Source organism: Salvelinus namaycush, chromosome 24, assembly GCF_016432855.1.
Source record: "Salvelinus namaycush isolate Seneca chromosome 24, SaNama_1.0, whole genome shotgun sequence".
Lineage (NCBI taxonomy): Eukaryota > Metazoa > Chordata > Actinopteri > Salmoniformes > Salmonidae > Salvelinus > Salvelinus namaycush.
Window position 1 is genome coordinate 17,126,569 of NC_052330.1, and position 24,773 is coordinate 17,151,341.

General features: G+C 41.8%; 1 protein-coding gene across 9 annotated transcripts; it reads right to left on the reverse strand.

Moving 5' to 3' along the window:
• Nucleotides 1-689: 689 nt before the first annotated feature.
• On the reverse strand, nt 690-24,773 carry LOC120019024 (vascular endothelial growth factor A-A-like). 9 transcript variants are annotated; one of them, XM_038962219.1, is made up of 9 exons: nt 24,000-24,773; nt 22,197-22,242; nt 21,540-21,680; nt 21,067-21,263; nt 17,655-17,731; nt 10,981-11,013; nt 4,302-4,376; nt 2,338-2,481; nt 690-2,091 (listed from the first exon to the last, which is right to left on the reverse strand). In XM_038962219.1, the coding sequence occupies exons 1-9, from the start codon at nt 24,102-24,104 to the stop codon at nt 2,070-2,072; spliced, it is 840 nt and encodes a 279-aa protein (XP_038818147.1). In that variant the 5' UTR covers nt 24,105-24,773; the 3' UTR covers nt 690-2,069. The 9 variants fall into 9 exon arrangements, with proteins under 9 accessions (XP_038818147.1, XP_038818148.1, XP_038818149.1 ...); XM_038962220.1 differs by lacking the exon at nt 24,000-24,773 and adding an exon at nt 23,212-23,992; XM_038962221.1 differs by lacking the exon at nt 24,000-24,773 and adding an exon at nt 22,494-23,165.

The window sequence follows — 24,773 nt, forward strand, 5'->3', positions numbered from 1 at the left end:
ACTAGTCAGGATCGAGGGAAAGATGAACGGAGCAAATTACTGAGAGATACTTGATGAAAACCTGGTCCAGAGCGCTCAGGACCTCAGTCATGGGAGATGGTTCACCTTCCAACAGGACAACAACCCTAAGCACACAGCAAAGACAACACAGGAGCAGCTTCAGAACAAGTCAATGAATGTACTTGAATGGCCCAGCCAGAGCCTGGACTTGAACCCGATCGAACATCTCTGGAGAGACCTGAAAATAGCTGTGCAGCGACGCTCCCCATCCAACCTGACAAAGCTTGAGAGGATCTGCAGAGTAGAATGGGAGAAACTGCCCAAATACAGGTGTGCCAAGCTTGTAGCATCGTACCCAAGAAGACTCGAGGCTGTAATCACTGCCAAAGGTGATTCAACAAAGTACTGAGTAAAGGGTCTGAATACTTACGAAAAATGTGATTTCAGTAATTGTTTTATATATACATTTGCAAACATTTCTAGAAACCTGTTTTTGCTTTGTCATTATGGGGTAGTGTCTGTAGATTGATAAGGGGGGGAAAAACGATTTAATTCATTTTAGAATAAGGCCGTAACGTAACAAAATGTGTAAAAGGTCAAGGGGTCTGAATACTTTCCGAATGTACTGTAGGTTGCAGATTGCTAGCTGTAATACAAACACAAAATGGAAGCATTGACTTGGTAGGCCGAGCTTTCTTTTAGCAAGGGTTTATTGTTATTTGCGTGGTGGAGCTCAAGACAAGCATAAGCCTACTCTGCCTCTAAACCCCCCCCCCACACACACACACACACTCACACTCACACACACACTCACACACACGCACACACGAGCAGGGTGAAAATCACACGCAGCACCCCCACCTTAAAAAGGCCGTCCATACAAATGATCCATTTGAGGAATGTTTACATAAAGATTTTCCTTTCTTATAAAAGCCAAGAGCAGTGTCTCCTTGTAGCTAGGCAGAGAGGAGACGATAATGACATCACATAGCGGGGAGGGGGGAAACCCAAAAGAACATAACACTGTATATATAAATAGATCAAATTAAATACGGGTAGAGGACTGAATACTGAAAATACTCTAACATTATAAATTATCTATAGTGGACAATGACATAAGGGATATTAAGTATGTATAGTATATATACAGACAGACAGCTTGCCATCGATACTATTGCATTCTGTATTGAGTTCAACCGCAGACAGCGTACCATCCCCCTCCCCTCCGAAAAAAATATAATAATTTAAGAAGCAGATTCAGGATTTCTCACTCTGAAGTGATCAGCACAGTTTTTGAGGCACAGTTTCTCAATGGAATCAAGCTACAGTATCAGTTGTTTCTCGAGGTTTCCATGTATACCAAAATCAATCATCAGTATCCCTTTAGAAGTATTAATGGCACTCCAAATCCAGTTCCACTGCTAGAAAGGGCAGCAAAAGACAGTTCTAGCATTCCACAAGTTCTACGCATCAGTTCTAGAACTTGCTTTCAGGTAAAAGAAATTGTCACAAAGGGACAGATCCCCGTTTTCCCATTGCCTGTCCTGCCATTGCAATTGGGTTCCTGCAACGGGAGTCTATGGGTCAGTACTTTCCATCCCTCCAAGAATGTTCTCCCTTCTTCTCTTCCTCCTCTTTTCTGCTGATATATGTATCACATAGCTAGGTTGTTGTTTCTGATTCGACACATAACCCCTCATATATATCCAGTGAAGAATTTGCATAAATGAAATTACAACAAAACTGCAGTCCGGTCACGCGCCAGTGAAATACAAAACCACACAGCTGTTTGCTTTTTTATAATGATGGGTTTTAGTTAGTTTTCTTTTAGCAGCAATAAAAATTCTGTACTTTTAGTATATACTTTAGTATATACAGATCTACATTGGGATGATTTTTCTGTCTGTTCATTTTCTTTCTCTTTCTCTTTCTCTCTCTGCTGTTTCTCAGTCAGTCCAGAGGAATGCTCTCCACAGAGAAAATGAGCTTAGAGTTTAAAGTTCAAAGTGCTGAGCTGTGAAACATCTTGTGAATATTCCATCATGTCATTTCATCTGAAGTTTGGCCTCTCATCTTCTTGGTTTGTCACATCTGGGGGACAAAGAGAAGAAAGACAGGCATTAAAAACAGAGAAGTAGGGCTGTATGGTTGTATGAAACACACACTTGATCTCATGCTCTGGGAACTGAGCGCCAATGTCTTGGTCAGGTTCTTGGCTAATGGTAGGCTCTTATGTGGTCAAGAAATGTCACCAAACACCATCTTGGTTACCATACCGAGTTATGAGGTCAAGAGTGATAAAACAAAAGTCCTCCTGACACCCACACACAAACACACCTGCAGGTCCTCTCGTTGAGCTCCAGGTAACGCGCCCGGCAGTGGGCATTGGAGTTTCTGCAGGAACACTGGCAGGTCAGAGGGTCCTGGATGAACCCCTGCTTCCTCCTCTCTGAACAGCCATCACAACATGGCTCGCACTGACTTTAGACAGACAGAGAGAGGAGAGGAAAAAGTGAAGGATGATGAAGAGGAGAGTGGAGGAGGAGAAAGAGATAGGAGGGATGTTTATTAGAATGGTGTTAATATGGAAACAACCTTGGAAGTGTTTTCTGACAACCCACACATGCTGCAACTTCATACTCCCAGTGTCACTGCCTATGTGTGAATGTTCTGTATGTGTAGGTATGTAAAGGAGGGGGAATTGTAGCATGTGACTGGAGGGTTGTACAAAAACAGACACTTTGCAAGCAGCAAAATTACCCCCAAAACCATTGCCCTCTCCCCAACTCATCCTATGCTGGCAGGGTGACCTCCTCCTACTGTCTCGTAGGGTGGTAGGGGGGAGTGATTCTTGATGATTGGCTTGCCCACGTACAGTATGCATTGTTTCAGTTAGACATGCACCAGCAAGCTTTGGCAGGGATGTGAGGCTTACAACACAAAACACTGTCAAATTCAACACATCCCAAAACTCTCTTTTTACATAATCAAATAAAACTCAGAGGTCGTCTTTGTGCGTAAAGATACAGGATTCGATTTTATTGAATTAAAATGTTAAAAGTATTGTTTTTCCCATACAGATGTATGATCTTAATATGATCACTCATTTGTTGCTGAGAATTTTCCTGCACAGCAGGAAGTGCAAACTTGCAGTGCGAGTTAAAATTTCAGACTTGATTTGCCGTAACAAAAAATGTATGAATCCATTAATTATAATCCACATTTCCTGTTGCTGCAGGATTATTTTTCTGCTGTAGCAAACTGGCTCAAATTAAGATCCTACACCTGTAGACACAGATTAGATAGAGAACCAGTAGATAAGAGAATGGATCTGGTTTAAATGACAAAGAACACTAGAGAGACTGCACCATTCTGTTTCCACACAGAGGGGTTGATAGTGGACCAAACCATTTTCACAGAGTATGGGGGATGACAGACAGACATTCCATTGAGAACTAAAGGCACAGCAACGTGAACAGAACAACTCTATTATTTGACATTAAACCCATTGCAGAAACATGAGCAACTCTTTCTATTGATTTTTTTTTTTTAAATTGTTGAGACCCATGGAGACAAAGAGAACGCACAAATAGAACGGGCTAAACAACTTGTTGGTTTACATAACCCAGAAAGAAACAACAGTGTGATTGCCATCTCTCATATGCTCACATTGCAAACAAAGCCCAGATATGGCAGACGGAACAGCAAAAACCTGTTTGGAGGGATGAAAAGAAACAGAAGAAGAAAGGGGGAAAAGGGCGAGTGTGAGACACAGCAAAGCGAGACAGACTCAACACTGATGTAGGCCTTGGATGATCCCCACAACAGATACCGGATTAGTGAGATCGTCAGCAAAAAGCCATGCTGGTTGGTTCAGTTCTGTTATCTTTACCCTATCACTCCATACTTTCCCTCCATCCCCCCTAGGGTTCCTTATCACAAGGGGTGTGGGGTGAGGGTGGCAGTGAGGTATGGAGGCAGGGTTATGGGTGAATCGAGTGAGTTGTAGTGATTTGAGGTTGAAGTCACCCCTAACCATAGATATAGGATCAGATGTTATTTATTATTCAGGGACGACTTCTACCTACTCCGGTGGGGTGGGGGTTCAGAAAAGCCTCATGCCAATTGATGCATGTGGTGGGATTGGGTGGTGGTGGTGGTATTGGGTGGAGTGGTGGGGCTGTGAATAGTGAGTGAGCAAATTAATTAATTAAAAAGGGGCAAATGAACTCCTCCCAAATAAGCTTAGAAGTGCCACACTCAAGTGCAGGTTGGGAGAGGAGAAGGCCGAGCTGACATACGCTTCACGATTCTTTTGGTCATGGTTTTTCTTTCGCTTTCTCTTTTGGCCTTTGCCCTTGCCTTTCCGGGGTTTTCTGTAAAAAAGAGAAAGAAGCACAACAACACTGATACATCTGAGAGGAGGAGGAAAAGAGACACATATCAACCGAATAGAGAGTTCCGAGTTCAGTTAGTCAGTAAATCAAATCAATCGATCAATAGATCGTTCATTCACACAGAGGCTATAGGAGTGAGAGAATGGACTGAAATAGAATCAAATGGTCTCAATAAATCTAGTAAATAAGAATTGGACAAGTAAGCCTTGTCCGAGCCAGAACGGCCCATGAATCTAGAAGTTAAAACTTTGTCACTGTTGTAGCAAATAAATTATCAAAAGAACACTGGCTTCTAGACATTCTTAGACCAAAAAGAAAGGTTTAAAGTTTAATATTTAAGTTTAGCTGTTTTTTTTGCCCAAACACTCCCTCAGCTACTCTTAACATTCCCAAATGGATACTGGACTATAGATGGGTTGGTTGTTTAGCAACAAAACCGGCACTTGTGCAACTATGGGGCAAAATGGACAGGGTTGGCTTAGATTGTTGACAACATGTAAACTATACTGAACAAAAATATAAACGCAACATGTAAAGCATTGGTCTCATGTTTCATGAGCTGAAATAAAAGATCCCAGAAATGTTTAATATGCACAAAAAAGCTTATTTCTCTAAAATGTTGTGCACAAATTAATTTACATCACTGTTAGTGAGCATTTCTCCTTTACCAAGATAATCAATCCACCTGACAGGTATGGCATATCAAGAAGCTGATTAAGCAGCATGGTCATTACACAGGTGCACCTGGTGCTGGGGACGATAAAAGACCACTCTAAAATGTACAGTTTTGTCACAACACAATGCCACAGATGTCTCAAATTGAGGGAGCCCGCAATTGGCATGCTGACTGTAGGAATGTCCACCAGAGCTGTTGCCAGAGAATTGAATGTTCATTTCTCTACCATGAGCCATCTCCAACGTAGTTTTGGAGAATTTGAAAGTCTGTCCAACCGGCCTCACAACCGCAGACCACGTGTAACCACGCTAGCCCAGGACCTCCATATCCTGCTTCTTCCCCTGAGGGATCATATGAGACCAGCCATCCGGACAGCAGATGAAACTGTGGGTTTGCACAACCTAAGCATTTCTGAGAAACCGTCTCAGGGAATGTCATCTGCATGCTCGTCGTCCTCACCAGGGTCTTAACCTGACTGCAGTTCGGCGTCGTAACCGACTTCAGTGGGACAATGCTCACCTTCGATGGCCACTGGCACGCTGGAGAAGTGTGCCCTTCACAGATAAAACACGGTTTCAACTGTACCGGGCAGATGGCAGACAGCATGTATGGTGTAGTGTGGGCAAGCGGTTAGCAGATGTCAACGTTGTGAACAGAGTGCCCCATGGTGGCGGTGGGGTTATGGTATGGACAGGCATAAGCTACGGACAACGAACACAATTGCATTTTATCAATGGCAATTTGAATGCACAGAGAAATCGTGTCGAGATCCTGAGGCTTATTGTCGTGCCATTCATCCACCGCCATCATCTGGAAGCTGAAAATGTCCCAGTTCTTCCATGGCCTGCATACTCACCAGACATGTCACCCATTGAGCATGTCTGGGATGCTCTGGATCAACGTGTACGACAACGTGTTCCAGTTTCCACCAAAAACAACAACTTTGCATAGGCATTGAAGAGGAATGGGACAACATTCCACAGGCCACAATCAACCAACCTGATCAACTCTATGCGAAGGAGATGTGTTGCGCTCCATGAGGCAAATGCCTTTTAAGCGTGCACATAGATGGATTAGCTGACAATGTCATGAAAACTATAAGGGTCAGCCTAGTTCTCTTTCAACTAATCTGGGTCACCAGTCTTGGCTGATGGAACTCAACAAGCTCACTGCATAATTAGACGTTTTTGCACTTCTCAAAATTTCGAAGTTGTTCCAAACGTCACATTTCGAAGGGTTAAGGTTTTGGATGGGATTAAAATAACAAATGAGGGTCCACCACTCATGCAACATGCAACCTTTTGATCTGGAGTCATAGGATGACGGTTATCCACCACCCCCGTCCACAACACCCTATCAAATCCCAAGCCTAATTGATGGTAATAGCGCCCACTGTTGCCCAAGTAGGACTGTTGCCTAGTGTCCGGTTTTGAAGGCATTTCCCGACACCCTCAGGACACTGACAGACGTCCAATTTCAAAGTCAATCTTGAGCGATCTGCCTGTTTAAGTTGTTTGATATAACAGTACAATGAGCTCCAGGTAGTGTATAAATTCAGCAGATTTAACAGATGCAGGGTATATAACAAAATGTGACAAAGGAACATTTCCGTACAATGATTGGGTGAACCTAGACTAGAGTTAGCTTCCATAGGATGACTGATCAAGCCCATTGATGGAGATCTTTTGTACCATCATTAACACCACTGTGACTAACTACTATCGGCATGGCCGATTAATTAGGGGTGATTTCAATTTTCATAACAATCGGTAATCAGCATTTTTTTACGCTGATTATGGCGGATTACATTGCACTCCACGAGGAGACTGCGTGGCAGGCTGACCACCTGTTATGCGAGTGCAGCAAGGAGCCAAGGTAAGTTGCTAGCTAGCATTAAACTTATCTTATAAAAAACTATGATATTACTAGTTTAACTAGCTTGTCCTGCGTTGCATATTATCAATGAGGTGCCTGTTAATTTATCATCGAATCACAGCCTACTTCGCCAAACGGGTGATGATTTAACAAGCACATTCGCGAAAAAAAGCACTGTCGTTGCACCAATGTACCTAACCATAAACATCAATGACTTTGAAAAATCAATACACAAGTATATTTCTTTAAACCTGCATATTTAGTTAAAAGAAATTCATGTTAGCAGGCAATATTAACTAGGGAAATTGTGTCACTTCTCTTGCGTTCTGTGCAATCAGAGTCAGGGTATATGCAGCAGTTTGGGCCACCTGGCTCGTTGCGAACTGTGTGAAGACCATTTATTCCTAACAAAGACCATAATTAATTTGCCAGAATTTTAAATAATTATGACATAACATTGAAGATTGTGCAATGTAACAGCAATATTTAGACTTATGGATGCCACCCGTTCGATAAAATACGTAACGGTTCCGTATTTCATTGAAAGAATAAATGTTTTGTTTTCGAAATTATAGTTTCCGGATTTGACCATATTTATTATATTATAATTAAGTCTATGACTTGATATTTGATAGAGCAGTCTGACTGAGCGGTGGTAGGAGGCAGCAGGCTCGTAAGCATTCATTCAAACAGCACTTTCCTGCGTTTGCCAGCAGCTCTTCGCAATGCTTGAAGCACAGCGCTGTTTATGACTTCAAGCCTATCAACTCCCGAGATTAGGCTGGCAATACTATAGTGCCTATAAGAACATCCAATAGTCAAAGGTATATGAAACACAAATGTTATAGAGATAAATAGTCCTATAATTCCTATAATGACTACAACCTAAAACTTCTTAACTGGGAATATTGAAGACTCATGTTAAAAGGAACCCCCTGCTTTCATATGTTCTCATGTTCTGAGCAAGGAACTTAAACGTTATCTTTTTTACATGGCACATATTGCACTTTTACTTTCTTCTCCAACACTGTGTTTTTGCATTACTTAAACCAAATTGAACATGTTTCATTATTTATTTGAGACTAAATAGATTTTTATTTATGTATTATATTAAGTTATAATAAAAGTGTTCATTCAATATTGTTGTAAATGTCATTATTACATACACATATAAAAAATTGGCCGATTAATCAGTATTGCCTGTTTTTGGTCCTCCAATAATCGGTATCGGCGTTGAAAAATCATAATCGGTCAACCTCTACTAACTACCCAGGAGGCCCCTCAACCAGGGCCTGATTAATGCAGGGGCTTACATGGGTTGAAGCCTGGGGGCCCAAGGTCGTAGGGGGCCCTTAAAGCAGAGCTAAATTTAAATGTGTATATATATATTTCTTATTGCAACCGCCAAGAGGCGGATACATTTTTATTTTAAAAGTTTCACAGTTAAATTACATCTTTATTAGGCTCATAAAAAAGGTGTGTACTTGCAAGCGGGTGTACACATATGAAAAGGGGAGGGGTGCCCAAGAAAATATCTAAGCCCCAGGGCCTATGATTTCTTAATCCAGCCCTGCCGCCACCACAGCATGGTCAGATGTAAAAGTTGAGCAAACAGTAAAGCACGGTAGCATCAAAAACAAGAGTTGAATGTCCCCTGGGGCATCTCAGTGTAGAAACATGTTGGCAGGGAGCACTAAAGCCATCAGCCTTCAGACTCATAAATGGTTAAAACAAGGTCGGTCAGATAGGGTCTCAGAAACAAACCCTTATCTATACCGCTGGACACATGACATATAAAACCTAAATACAACCAAAGACCCTCGTATCCTGTAGGTTTAGGCAATAGGACAACTAGACAATCCCATGTAGAGGTGGAAAAATCAGTTGAACAAAAACAAGAAATCCACTAAAGCTAGACCCATAAACACACACAAAAATGCTACTCAGGCCCAGAAGCTAAGATATGCATATTATTAAGTAGATTTGGATAGAAAACACTCTGAAGTTTCTAAAACTGTTTGAATGATGTCTGTGAGTATAAGGTCGGTCAGTAATGATATCTGACCGACCTTGTTTCTAAAAACACACAGTTATCTACACATCACAGGATCCTGTAAAACATAAGTAAAGAAATGAACCCTGAGACATACTTAAACTTCTTATGGCTGAGATCCCGTTAACAGGATCGACTTGACAACAGCCAGTGAAAGTGCAGGGTGCCAAATTCAAACAACAGAAATCTCAAAATTAAAATTCCTCAAACATAAAAGTATTTTACACCATTTTAAAGATAAACTTGTTGTTAATCCCACCACAGTGTCTGATTTCAAAAAGGCTTTACGACGAAAGCACACCATCTGATTATGTTAGGTCAGTACCTAGTCACAGAAAAACACAGCCATTTTTCCAGCCAAAGAGAGGAGTCACAAAAAGCAGAAATAGAGATAAAATGAATCACTAACCTTTGATGATCTTCATCAGATGACACTCATAGGACTTCATGTTACACAATACATGTATGTTTTGTTCGATAAAGTTCATATTTATATCCAAAAATCTCAGTTTACATTGGCCCGTTATGGTCAGTAATGTTGTGCCTCGAAAACATCCGGTGATTTTGCAGAGAGCTACATCAATTTACAGAAATACTCATAATAAACAATGATAAAAGATACAAGTGTTATGCACAGAATTAAAGATATACTTCTCCTTATGCAACCGCTGTGTCAGATTTCAAAAAAACTTTACGGAAAAAGCACACCATGCAATAATCTGAGTACGGTGCTCAGACACAAAAACAAGCCATACAGGTACCCGCCATGTTGTGGAGTCAACAGAAGTCAGAAATGGCATTATAAATATTCACTTACCTTTGATGATCTTCATCAGAATGCACTCCCAGGAATCCCAGTTCCACAATAAATGTTTGTTTTGTTCGATAAAGTCCATAATTTATGTCCAAATACCTCGTTTTTGTTCGCGCGTTTAGTTCAAAAATCCAAATTCATGACGCCAAAGCCAGACGAAAAGTCGAAAAATTCCATTACAGTTGGTAGAAACATGTCAAACGATGTACTGAATCAATCTTTAGGATGTTTTTAACATAAATCTTCAATAATGTTTCAACCGGAGAATTCCTTTGTCTGTAGAAATGCAATGGAACGCAGCTAACTCTCACGGGGGCGCGCCTGAGTGAGCTCGTGGCACTCTGCCAGACCCCTGACTCAATCAGCTCTTATTACCCCCTCCTTCACAGTAGAAGCATCAAACAAGGTTCTAAAGACTGTTGACATCTATTGGAAGCCTTAGGAAGTGCAATATGACTCCATAGACACTGTATATTGGATAGGCAAACCTACAAACCTCAGATTTCCCACTTCCTGGTTGGATTTTTCCCCAGGTTTTTGCCTTCCATATGTGTTCTGTTATACTCACAGACATCATTCAAACAGTTTTAGAAACTTCAGAGTGTTTTCTATCCAAATCTACTTAATAATATGCATATCTTAGCTTCTGGGCCTGAGTAGCAGGCAGTTTACTCTGGGTACCTTATTCATCCAAGCTACTTAATACTGCCCCCAGCCATAAGAAGTTGAAGGCAGGTACAGAGAGAAGGAATGTAAACAGAGTAATGTAACAGAGGAACGTAAGGAGCAGCAGGTATATATAAAACAACATTAGATGACAGGAGCAGAGGACATTGACCTCATCAGGTGTCACTTATTCACCTGGGTGAAGCATTCTAGGGGTTTTCCGTGTGTCTCACCTGAGAGCTCAAAGGGCCATGAAACTAGAATGAATGAAATGGATGTGATTCTTTGTGAGTTCCAGGAAGCTCATTGGAGCGGTGCCACATGGTAGTGCGAGTGATCATTTGATATGCTGTGTGTAACAACACACATTTTAAGAGAGAAATGCTAAAAATGTGTGAGCACAGGAGAAAGAGAACAGTGAAAGATAGAAGGAGAAAGACAATGACAAAGAGATAGACATCGCTTCTCAAATCAACACAGAGCAAGAGTCTGTACTCACTTTTGTCTCTGTTCTTTCACTTCTTTCTTTGGCCTGAAAGATAGAAACAAACATGTTACCTTACAGCCCTTACCTTACTAATAAGCATGCACCCGTTAAGAAAATGACTGTAAGAACTGTTAAATCCCATTGCATTGATGAGGAATTGAAAAATGGTATGGTTGAGAAGGATGAGGCAAAAGGTATGCCATATAAATCTGGCAAACATAACTGCAAATTGAGAAATCTAAATAAAAAGAAGAGAACTAAACTATGAAATGAAAATAAATGCTATGAAGAATGACAGTAAAGCTTTGGAGCACCTTAAATTACATTTTGGGCAAAAAGGCAAACTTGGCTCCATCATTCATTGAATCAGATGGCTCGTTCATCACAAAACCCACTGATATTGCCAATTACTTTAATGATTTTTCCATTGGCAAGATTAGCAAAGTTAGGCATTACATGCCAGCAACAAACACTGACACTACACATCCTAGTATATCTGACCAAATTACGGACAAGCATTGTGCTTTTGAATTACGTAAAGTGAGTGTGGAAGAAGTGAAAAAATTATTATTGTCTATCAACATTTACAACCTGGATGGAGGGTTACTGAGGATAATAGTGGACGATATTGCCACTCCTATTTGACATATCTTCAATTTAAGCCTACTAGAGAGTGTGTGCCCTCAGGCCTGGAGGGAAGCAAAAGCCATTCCACTACCAAAGCCCCCTTTACTGGCTTAAATAGCCGACCAATCAGCCTGTTACCAACCCTTAGTAAACTTTTGGGAAAAAATGGTCTTTGACCAGATACAATGCTATTTTAAAGTAAACAAATTGACAACAGACTTTCAGCACGCTTATAGGGAAGGACATTCAACAAGCACAGCACTTACACAAATGACTGATGATTGGCTGAGAGAAATTGATGATAAAAAGATAGTGGGGGCTGTTTTGTTAGACTTCAGTGCGGCTTTTGACATTATCGATCAATGTCTGTTGCTAGAAAAACGTATGTGTTATGGCATTACACCCCCTGCTATATTGTGGATAAAGATTTACATGTCTATACAGATGGCACCATTTTACGGGCTCCTAACCATTGTGCTATTGTGTGTGTTTTTTCACGTTATTTGTAACTTATTTTGTACATAATGTTTCTGCCACCGTCTCTTATGACCGACAAGAGCTTCTGGATATCAGGACCGCAGTTACTCGCCTCGTACTGGACAAAGATTTTTCTTTAACGAGTCTAATGAGAAGGATTTACTTCAGACACGTGACAAGGCCAAAATCCCCATCATTCGCATGAAGAAGAGACAGATATCTGAGACATAGGTCGGGGTGCCTTGTAAGGATCCGACGGGGAGTGAGCAATCCGCCTTTACCATCATTAGCCAACGTGCAATCATTGGATAATAAAATGGACGAGCTCCGATCAAGACTATCCTACCAACGGGACAATAAAAACTGTAATATCTTATGTTCCACCGAGTCGTGGCTGAACGACGACATGGATAACATACAGCTGGCTGGGTTTTCGGTCCATCGGCAAGATAGAACAGCTGCCTCCGGTAAGACAAGGGGTGGCGGTCTGTGTCTATTTGTCAATAACAGCTGGTGCGCGAAATCTAATATTAAGGAAGTCTCGAGGTTTTGCTCGCCTGAGGTAGAGATTCTCATGATAAGTTGTAAACCACACTATTTACCTAGAGAGTTTATCTATATTTTCGTAGTTGTCCATTCACCACCACAAACCGATGCTGGCACTAAGACGGCACTCAACAAGCTGTATAAGGCCATACGCAAAAAAGAAAATGCTCATCCAGAGGTGGCATTCCTAATGGCTGGGGACTTGCATGCAGGGAAACTTAAATCCATTTCACCTCATTTCTACCAGCATGTTACATGTGCAACCAGAGGGAAAAAAACACTAGACCAGCTTTACTCCACACACAGAGACGAGTACAAAGCTCTGCCCCCGCCCTCCATTTGGCAAATCTGACCATAAACTATCCTCCTGATTCCTGCTTACAAGATAACTTGTAAGTACCAGTGACTCGATCAATAAGGAAGTGGTCAGATGACGCAGATGCTAAGCTACAGGACTGTTTAGCTAGGACAGACTGGAATATGTTCGGGGATTCATCGGATGGCATTGAGGAGTACACCACATCAGTCACTGCCTTCATCAATAAGTGCATCGATGACGTTGTCCCCACAGTGACCGTAGGTACATACCCCAACCAGAAGCCATGAATTACAGGCAACATCCGCACTCAGCTAACGGATAGAGCTGCCACTTTCAAGGAGTGGGAAAGAAACCCTGCTATGCCCTCCGACGAACCATCAAAAAGGCAAAGCATCAATACAGGACTAAGATTGAATCGTGTTACACCGGCTCCGACACCCGTCGGATGTGGCAGGGCTTGCAAACTATTACGGACTACAAAGGGAAACACAGCCGCGAGCTGCCCAGTGACACAAGCCTACCAGACGAGCTAAAAAAAATTCTATGCTCACTTCAAGGCAAGCAACACTGAAGCATGTGTGAGAGTATCAGCTGTTCCAGACGACTGTGTGATCACGCTCTCCGTAGCCGATGTGAGTAAGACCTTTAAACAGGTCAACATTCACAAGGCCGCAGGGCAAGACAGATTACCAGGACGTGCATTCCAAGCATGCGCTGACCAACGGACAAGTGTCTTCACTGACATTTTCAAACTGTCCCTGACCGAGTCTGTAATACCAACATGTTTCAAGCAGACCACCATAGTCCATGTGCCCAAAAGCCCCATAGTAACGTGCCTAAATGACAACGGAACCGTAGCACTCACGTCTGTAGCCATGAAGTACTTTGAAAGGCTGGTCATGGCTCACATCAACACCAACATCCCAGAAACCCTAGACCCACTCCAATTTGCATACCGTCTCAACAGATCCACAGATGATGTAATCCCTACTGCACTTCACACTGCCCTTTCCCACCTGGACAAAAGGAACACCTACATGAGAATGCTATTCATTACCTACAGCTCAGCGTTCAAAACCATAGTGCCCTCAAAGCTTATCAAAAAGCTAAGGAACCCTGGGACTAAACACCTCCCTCTGCAACTGGATCCTGGACTTCCTGACGGGCCACCTCCAGGTTGTAAGGGTAGGTAACAATCCTGATCCTCAACACGGGGAACCCTCAGGGGTGCGTACTCAGTCCCCTCCTGTACTCCCTGTTCACCCATGACTGCATGGCCAAGTATGACTACAACACCATCATTAAGTTAGCCGACGACACAACAGTGGTAGGTCTGATCACCGACAACAATGAGACAGCCTATAGGAAGGAGGTCAGAGACCTGGCCATGTGGTGCCAGGACAACAACCTCTCCCTCAACGTGATCAAGATGAAGGAGATGATTGTGGACTTCAGGAAAAAGAGGACAGAGCACGCCCCCATTCTCATCGACGGGGCTGTAGTGGAGCAGGTTGAGAGCTTAAAGTTCCTTGGTGTCCAAATCACCAAAAACTATCAAGGTCCAAACACACCAAGACAGTCGTGAAGAGGGCACGCCTATACCCCTCAGGAGACTGAAAACATTTGGCATGGGTGCTCAGATACTCAAAAAGTTCTACCATCGAGAGCATCCTGACTGGTTGCATCACTGCCTGGTATGGAAACTGCTCACCCTCTGACCACAAGGCACTACAGAGGGTAGTGTGTACAGCCCAGTACATCACTGGAGCAAGGCTTCCTGCCATCCAGGACCTTTATACCAGGCGGTGTCAGAGGAAGGCCCTAAGAATTGCCAAAGACTCCAGCCACAATAGTCATAGACTGTTCTCTCTGCTACCGCACAGCAGGTGGTACCGGATCGCCAAGTCTAGGTCAAAAAGGCTTCTTTTAACTGCTTCTAACCCCAAGCCATGAGACTCCTGAACAGCTAATCAAATGGCTACCCGAACTATTTGCATTGCCCCCCCCCCCCCCCCCCCCACCCCCCACCCACCATGTTTACGCTGCTGCTACGCTCTGTTTATTATCCATGCATAGTCACTTTACCTCTACCTACATTTACATATCTCAATTACCTCGACTAACCTGTGCGCCTGCACATTGACTCTGTACCGGTACCCCCTGTATATAACCTCGCTACAGTTATTTTATTGGTTGCTCCTTAATAAATAAAAAATCTTTCTATTTTTCTTAATTATTAATTACATTTTTCTTAAATGGCATTGTTGGTTAAGGGCTTGTAAGTAAGCATTTCACTGTAAGGTCCTGTTGTATTCGGCGCATGTGACAAATAAAATTTGATTTGAACAGAACACAGAGGGTGTTCTCTAATGGAAGCCTCTCCAACATAATCCAGGTAGAATCCGTAAATCCCTAGGGCAGCTGTCTAGGCCCCTTAACTTTAAAAAATCTTTACCAACGACATGCCACTGGCTTTGAGTAAAGCCAGTGTGTCTATGTACGCGGATGACTCAACACTATACACATCAGCTACTACAATGACTGCAACACTTAACAAAGAGCTTCAGTTAGTTTCAGAATGGGTGGCAAGGAATAAGTTAGTCCTAAATATTTCAAAAACAAAAATCATTGTATTTGGGACAAATCATTTACTAAACCCTAAATCTCAACTAAATCTTGTAATGAATAATGTGGAAATTGAACAAGTTGAGGTGAATAAACTGCTCGGAGTAACCCTGGATTGTAAACTGTCATGGTCAAAACATATTGATACAACAGTAGCAAATATGGGGAGAAGACTGTCCATAATAAAGTTCTGCTCTGCCTTCTTAACAGCACTATCAACAAGGCAGGTCCTACAGGCCCTAGATGTCACACCTGGACTACTGCTCCGTTGTGTGGTCAGGTGCCACAAAGAGGGAATTAGGAAAATTACAATTGGCTCAGAACAGGGCAGCACGGCTGACCCTTAATACACGGGGAGCTAAGATTAATGACATGCATGTCAATCTCTCATGGCTCAAAGTGGAAAAGAGATTGACTTCATCACCACTTGTTTTGTTAAGAAGTGTTGACAAGCTGAATGTACCGTGCGGTCTCTTTAAACTACTAGCACACAGCTCGGACACACATGAATACCCCACAAGACATGCCACCAGAGGTCTCTTCACAATCCCCAAGTCCAGACCAGACTATGGGAGGCGCACAGTACTACACAGAGCCATGACTACATGGAACTCTATTCCAGATCAGGTAACTGACACAAGCAGTAGAGTCAGATTAAAAATAAAAAAACAGGTAAAAATACACCTTATGGAACACAGGGACTGAAGAGACACACAAAGGTACAGACACACGCATACGCACACAAGCGCGTACATGTAGTACATGTAGTGGTGTAATAATGTCATATGATGTACTGTTTTTATATTTGTTTTATATGTAATGTAAGTGCCTTAATGTGTTTGGACCCCAGGAAGAGTACTGTAGCTGCTGCCTTGGCAACAGCTAATGGGGATCCATAATAAATACAAAATCTAGCCCACCGTTTGTTTCTTTGTAAACCGATTCAGATCATCAACAGTGGACAGATAGATAGACATAGGCAGGATTCAGCTTGGGTGGCCCTGTAGCACTCTACTACTCTAGTGTTTTCCATCCCTGATCCCCAAGTAGTCATGACAAGGATGGCTTTCTCCCTGGCTTACCTCCTTGATTTGTTTTCACACACACACACACACACACACACACACACACACACACACACACACACACACACACACACACACACACACACACAACACACAACACACAACACACAACACACACAATATCTGATAACAATAGCCAATTCTCAATTCTATTTTGTTGCTCAACTCCACAGCTCATTTCACTATAACTGATTATGGAGCAACGAATCCTCTGGCTCACAGCTAATCTAGTGTGTACAGGAGGCCAAGAATTGTGAAACGTCACATTTCACTTCCCAGTACTCTCAATAGGTTCGTAGAAAACCATGTAAAACATTGCATTCTACTTATAAACTAGTTAGAGTCGTGAAAAGTGATTTACAAATTGTTTATTAATGGTTAACAAACAATGAATTAATGGTTTGAGCAGTTTATATGGTGGTTATGAAAAGGTGGAAAATTATACACACTGAATGTAGGATAGAAATCTTTATAAAATGTTAAATAAATGAATAGCTATGGCGTTAAAGGAAAAGCTGATACATGGTTCATACCATATCACTTTTCTGTGACCTGCAAAGTGTCTCAGAGTAGGAGTGCTGATCTATAGTAGGATCAGTTTTGCCTTAAGATCATAATGAATATGATAATATGGACAGGAGGCATCTGATCCTAAATCAGCACTCCTACTCTGAGACACTTTGTGGATACAGGCCCTGATCAGTGCTCAGTGTGATTGTAGATGGCACCCGGAAGTAGGAACGGACTCTTAGTTATCTAACAGAGACAATCAATATCGCTGTTTACAGTAAATGCCCCTGAATTCCTCGTAGAAGACCTCCATATGCCCTGAACTGAGAAGAACACTGGATTAGATAGTAGGTGTGTGTGTGTGTGTGTGTGTGTGTGTGTGTGTGTGTGTGTGTGTGTGTGTGTGTGTGTGTGTGTGTGTGTGTGTGTGTGTGTGTGTGTGTGTGTGTGTGTGTACATGCAGCAAGTGTACAAAATAATACTTAAACACATCTTACCTGCATTCACATGCACTGTGTTCTGTAAAACTCATAAAGATGTCATTTTCCTGCCTTTGGGGTTTTATTCTTTTTATCTGTGGAAACAAAAACAAGAGAAGACAGAGTCTAATATAGAACGGTCAAACATACTCACACAGACTCTCTCCTTTCCCACCATATACTATACACACACATATATTGTTTACACATTTTTATACAACGGGTAAATCTAATCCTGAATGCTGATTGGTTAAAACCGCATTCTAGCCAGTGTCTATTCCACAAGTTGTCACTGGCTAAATCTATGACGTTAAAATGCCTATTTACCCTGATCCACTGTCTCATCAGCCCAGCCAGGCAACTTATAAACTTGATCTCCTCTATAAAAAGCATCTAGACATTATCTCACATTTCTTTTAGACTAACACTTAGTTTTCAACAGCGGAGATTTGAAAAAACCTTCAATCTGTCTCTCCGACAATTGCAACATTGTTTCAATATTCAAATTTGATCTCCCGCTGTCCCATAGTAATGAACGAGTCGGGACGAGAGACAGGTGGGCAACATTTCTCAGCCAGTCGAAATCAGGAATCAGCTACAATAATTTTTAATTTGATAATTTGCAGTCTTTCCAGCTTCAGTTTGATGTGATTGTGTTACTGTAGCTGTGTTGTTGGCTAGCTCCACTGAACAAAAGTGTCCTGACAATTGAGCACATTTTCTATGCCAGGTGAAATCGAGTCTCATTAGCTCATTGTTATGGATATAGCCAAATAAATGTCAATAGAAAACAGCTTAAACAAACGCAAATGCAGCTACTTTGCTGTTATTCTGGCTGCACTTTTTGACATGACTGTAAGTTAGGCGTAGTTGGCTAGCTAGCAAGAAAGGGATAAGAACATTCTAGCCAGTTTGGAACATTTAGATCGAATGACTGGGTTGCGTCCATAGATGCATAGATGCATAGCAACCCTAGATTTGTGTCGGGACTATATCTTGTGGAAGGATGAAATAGTATGAATAAATTCATCAAAATGTTTTTAATGAAAATTTGTCAATCATTATTTGAATACGTTGGTAACCCGTTGTATAAAAGTGATAATGCCCTCGAAGACAGTGTTTGGAGGATATATTGGCACGGTTTGCCTGCCCGAGACGAAATCCTCCAAACACCGGCTTCTCGGGCATTACCACTTAATTATACTATTGCATTGTTGAATACCTGTTTCTGATTGGCTTGAAGGGCATTCTAGAGCATGCATTATTTCCCTATAATGCACAGTATATTTGCGCGGTAGAATTCAATGGCTATAGTTCATTCATACATGTTTGAGCTACTTTTGAAAGAAAAATTCAAATTGAAAACATGAATTGGCATTGTTGAATTCGATTTTCATAATGGCGAGCTAGGACTGATGGTTTGTTTAGTTAAACTAGAAAGTCTGTTTACCACGGCAACTACTGTAGGTAGTTGCCAATATATTTGGTATATTTGCACGGTAGAATTCAATGGCTATAGTCAGAGATGGGGACTCGAGTCATGTGACTTGGACTTGAGTACTACTCAAGTCAAATTTTGCGACTTAAGATTTTACTTGACAAAAAAACAAACACTTGACTTTGACTTGAGCATCTATGACTGGTGACTTAACTTGGACTTGAGCTGTATGACTGGTGACTTAACTTGGACTTGAGCTGTATGACTCGATATGTCATCTCACACACTATGTAAGCCAGTTGTCCTTCATATGGGAGTGCTGCAGGTTCTGTGCATTCTGTTCTGTGTCTTGAACAATCAGATTCACGGAAATCACAGGTTGCGCAGGCCAGGTACAAAGCACATCATTTAGCAAAGCGCACGCCGCCCCACTGTCCTACAGTATTTATTTAGCAAACGTGATTACACATCACTACCGACATACACAAGCAAAAACTTCACAGAAATGTTGCAGCTGCCTACACCTAAACTGTATGGTAAGAAAACGAGACAATTTCTCAGTTTGATCAACTCGGCTACTGCATAGGCAACTACAGCCGGCAGCTGCATAGGCTACAGCCAATGCTCTATGTCCCCTCTAGCCAGGGTTCTGTAGCCTATTTATAGACAATATATTTGTGTTAGGAGAAAATGTGAACTTGATCAAATTTGGTTAGGCTATATTCAAACTTGGGCTGGCTGGCTAGGCTACCATGAACTTTTCAATACAAAAGTATTAAATGAAATGAATCGAACAACACAATACTGATTACATAAATAGACTGTGTGAGTTACTTCTAATTGCAGTTGCATAGGCCTATACAATGCAAACCTGCATAAAGCAAGCTCAACCCTGTGAGTTCTATTGTCCAATTGCAATGGTTGTGTCTGTGTAAAGGAAAGTATAGTTTTAAAATATAATTCATATTAACAAGTACAAGGTTGCTGCAGTCTGACAGGGTTTCCATCCTCCCAGGAATTTTTCCTAAATGTCTTTAAAACCATTTGACCTGTTTAGAACATATCTGTATACCTAGGTGGCAGGTAGCCTAGTGGATAAGGGCGTTGTGACAGTAACCGAAAGGTCGATGGTTCAAATCCCCGGGCCAACTAGGTGAAATATCTGTTGGTGTGCCCTTGAGCAAGGCACTTAACCCTAATTGCTCTGGATAAGAGTGTCTGCTAAATGACTAAAATGTAAATCTGGTGCCATTGCCCATATAAATAAATACCTTTTTACAACTACTAATTCATCACTGAACTTGGGCTCTATGTGTTCTCTGGAAAAGAATGCAACTCCGTGGAAGCTTCCACGTCGTTCATTATTGTCCATAGAACGCATAGCCCCTCGTTGATTATCCCTTACATACATCTACATACATAGACCCACATAACTTGAGACACGCATGTAGCATAAGGGTATATGGATTGTCAGAAAGAGGCTGGAGAGATTCCTGAAAGGGATGTTATAGTATGTGAGGATAGGGGGAGGTTAGAGGCTATGGAAAGGGAGATAGTCAGTTGTCCAACAATGTATTCAACTGAAATGTGTCTTCCGCATTTAACCCAACCCCTCTGAATCAGAGAGGTGCAGGGGGCTGCCTTAATCCATATCCACGTCTTCGGCAGCCGGGGAACAGTGGGTTAATATATGGGGTTAAAGTTTAAAGGGCTCTCACCTCCATAGTGATGTTACTGTGTTGTGAGGGGACATGGGGGATAGAGGAAATAACACAAAGAGAAAGAAGTATGGGGTTAAGTGTTTCACCTCCATTATGTTCTAAATGTCATTTTGGGGAGGTGTCCAGTCTAAATGTAAGCAGTTAAACAGTCAAAGGTCAGAGGTCAGTATCTCACCTCCTTGGTGATGTAACCGGTATATGTAGAAGTAGGGTTGTTGAAGAAGTGTGATGGAGATGTAAGGGTTAAAATATAAAACGCTCTGTCTCTCACCTCCATGGTCATGTTATGCGTGGAGGTTGGCGTGCACTCTAGCATCTCATCGTTGCAGCAGCCTGCGCAGCGCGTCAGCACCACACAGGATGGGATGAAGATATGTTCTACCTCCTCTGGGTACTCCTGTGCGATCTCTACCAGCAGCTCCCTGGGCTGACATAGGCTCTTATTGTACACCTCCATGAAGGATATCACTGAGGAGAGACATACACACACATTTAGTATACCAAGAACCTATACACACATACAGTAAATGATCAACAAACACAGGGCGGTTGTGGCAAGATCACACATGCATATTACAAAATATACATCTACTACATTAACTTCCCTTCAACAACCAGCATCTCCCACTGGGATCACCTATACGAAAATGTATGCACGCATTACTGTAAGTCGCTATGGATAAAAGCATCTACTACAGTACATGCCATATGTACATTATATATTTTATTATTATATTATCTCACCCATCAAGGTGTCTCTCTCATTTCCTCTCTCACTGTGGCTCTGGTATGCTTCTGTACTGACTCCCTCTTTCAATCCCTCTCTCAGCCCCACAAAGCTTGGTACCTTCTGCACTGAAGCACTAAAAACATTGTAGCCTGGGGCTGCAAATGTTGGGAAAGACATTGAGACACCACAAACAGACAAAAACTCTGATTCCTCTTGGAGAGTAAAGGAGAAATGGGAAATCATAGCACACCCCCTGCAGTGTCCTATACCAGCCAAACCAAACATAGTATGAAACAATATCACATAACATTCAGCTTCTGATCGAAAGCAGCTCCATCCCAAATATATTGTGCAACTTATGCTTGTGTAAAGAACCCATGAGGGCCAGAGACTCAATTCCATTCTATAAAAACCTCACACAATATTTCAAATGGAATTCATGGATATTTTAAGTGAAAATTGACAACATTCTATTTGAAATGTGTTACTATGGCTTCAATGTTGGAGCCTATTCAGCCAACCTGAGGACCTAGTGCAGTTACACTTCAGTCCACTAGAAGGTGTGGGTCTCCCTGTGCTCTCAATGTGAACCACACAAACCCTGTTTCCTTGGCAGTTTGCCTTCGAGGGAGCCTAATGAAAGCCCTTTTCCCACGGTGCCTTACACCTACCGCCGTCATGCGAAATCCTCCATCCTTCTTTCGGTATGTGGGCACTCTGCACGGGAGAAAGGAAAAGGGGCACACAAATTGGAGGTTAGATTGTAGCCTTACATTTTTGAATGTCATATTCCAGTGCAGTTCACAATCACTTAAGTGTAACCAAAGAGGCTACGTGGCGCAGACACGATATGACATTGGCGCTGTCAAAGATCAACCGGTTTGTTTGTTTTGTTTCAAAGCCAAGGCCTACATTGTCATTCACTGTGAAGATTGAAGAAGTTGTAAGCCTATGTTTGCAAATGTTACCATTTAATTCTCTACGCAACTCAACAGACCACACTTGTTAATTGTTGCTACAATGACCCGTATCCAGCCCACAGTTTGCGACATTTCTCCACGGTGGGGATTGCTGTCAGCAGTCCTCCCACAGTGGTTGGCATCGATCCACTCATATACAAGCACGTACGTACACAGGCACGCACACATACACACCATCATCATCACACACGCACACACCATCACACACACACTTGTGCAATTTCTGCCCAGGATTGCATGAGGCCTGGAGATTCATTACCAAGTGGCTTTCACTAAGGACTACTGAGTTTAGTCGGAACAATGGAAGTGCATAATATCAACCTCAACCTGTTACCGCTGCTACCAGTTCTCAGTCTCACGTCAGAATTACACGTTAATCCATGTTTTAAACGTAAAATGTCAAAGTTGTTGCAAACGTCAAATTTCAAAGTGTTTAAGGCTATGTTTCAGCACTAAATCCAAATGTTTAAGGTTAGGCATTAACTTCGAATGGTTAAGGTTTCGGATAGGCTTAAAAAATATTAAATCACTAGATTCGAACTTGCAATATTTGTAATCAGAGGTAGATGCTTATGCGCATCCACAATCCCTGTCCACAACACTGAAACATACTTGAAGGTATTCATTGAAAATGAGGATTTGTTCTTAATTGACTTGCCTAGTTAAATAAAGGTAAAAAAAAAAAAAAAAAAGTAACAACACTCACTGTTTGCCCTAGTGGCCAGTTTCCACATAATTTCCTGACTTCCTCTGACATGGACGGACGTCGAATACTGACTTGTATCAGGGGTGACTTGGCTGGACCATTTTCACCTGAACCTGAAAAGTCTCCTAAAGAGATATATTGGTTGGGGGTTTTGTATTATCATAAAAAGTTTTGCTCAAGGGTCATGTGGAGGCTTCAACATTTTGATTAATGATTTGCAAACCAGTATAGACCTACATTAATGTCTACCTTTTAATTAGTTAAACTAATGTTAAAGCCTTAATAAAATATGAAGCCAATGCACTATTTTTCAGAAATGTTAATTTAAAATGTAGGTGGGTAGTGGTATTCCGATAGTGCCTATTAAAATGAAACTGTAGGATCGAATGTGCAGGCAGTGAACCTGCTGCCATATCTCTGCAAATTCAAAATGCCGCTGCGCCTTTAAAAGCGTAATAATATCGCCAAGGTGGTTCTGAGCAGGCCCGCAATCACCAGTCTAGACTAAAGTTTATAACATTCGTTCAAAAACATTAGATAAGCCTATTCCACCTCTGAACGACAAAAACGCACCACACCAGACAGTAAATACATGAAGTTGGAACAGTGTCAGATTTGCTATTTAAATATATCCGATGCCACGAAACATTTTGAGGTTGTTAAAACATGAGCAATGACCTAACAAGGGGAGCGACAAGGACGACCTACACTTGACCATATTTCACAAATATAATACATTTCTTGACGTCCATTTAGAGACCCTGGGTCTGTTATGATACATAATTTACCTTGACAGCTGACAAATAAAGAAGCGTCAGGAGAAATAAGGTTATCAAACTGTCAACAAAGTTCATGATTGAAATTCCAAATGCAAATGTCGATTTAAAATCCATGCGGGTCGTCTTGCGATTTCTTCCAAAGCATTTGTCAAATTTAAAACCGTAGTTTAATAACAACGTGTAAGAACTGTTAGAACTTCTGTTAATGGGGGACGGGGGGTTGCAGTGGCGTCAAATCCATTTTGGTCCCACTGTCGGAGCAGGCAAGACACCTGAGCAGAAATCCCTTGAGCATAGCGACTTTCAGCTGTTGCCAATAATTTTCAAGATATCCAGAAACATGAAAATCCAGGACGCGTATCTTCTCACATTGTTCTGAAGTAGACCTTTATTTTTTTCAAATAAAATTGCAATCCACATTACAGAAGTAATTTCATAGGTCTACTTGGTGTACCAGGGGTCTCCAAATGCGTGTCCATTGGATAAGGGGGACATGCGATTACAGAAACTCCCACTCCTACTGTATGTCAACCCCAGAATTACAATAACATTCAAAGAATATACTCTGTTTTACGAGATCTGTCAAACTTCCAAACATGACATTAACTGCGGTTTAATTTCGCGTTCTCCTGGTTTGAGTGATCCCAGCTCTCATCTACCCTACTGTCGCTAACGCATCACCGTAAAATAGTTTTGGAGGTCTACAACGTGTCCCCCTGGTTCCGTCTCTCGAGCTGCGAATATACTGTCGAATTGTCGTGCAGCACAGAGGGATTGGAAGCC

Coding starts and splice junctions, on each gene's coding strand:
- LOC120019024 (XM_038962217.1), bottom strand. CDS start 21,927: ATGGAATTGAGTCTCTGGCCCTCATGGGTTCTTTACACAAGCATAAGT. Junction 11,014..17,654: donor CACAGTGCATGTGAATGCAG/GTAAGATGTGTT, acceptor TCTATCTTTCAG/GCCAAAGAAAGAAGTGAAAG. Junction 2,092..2,337: donor CTCAACGAGAGGACCTGCAG/GTGTGTTTGTGT, acceptor TTTGTCCCCCAG/ATGTGACAAACCAAGAAGAT.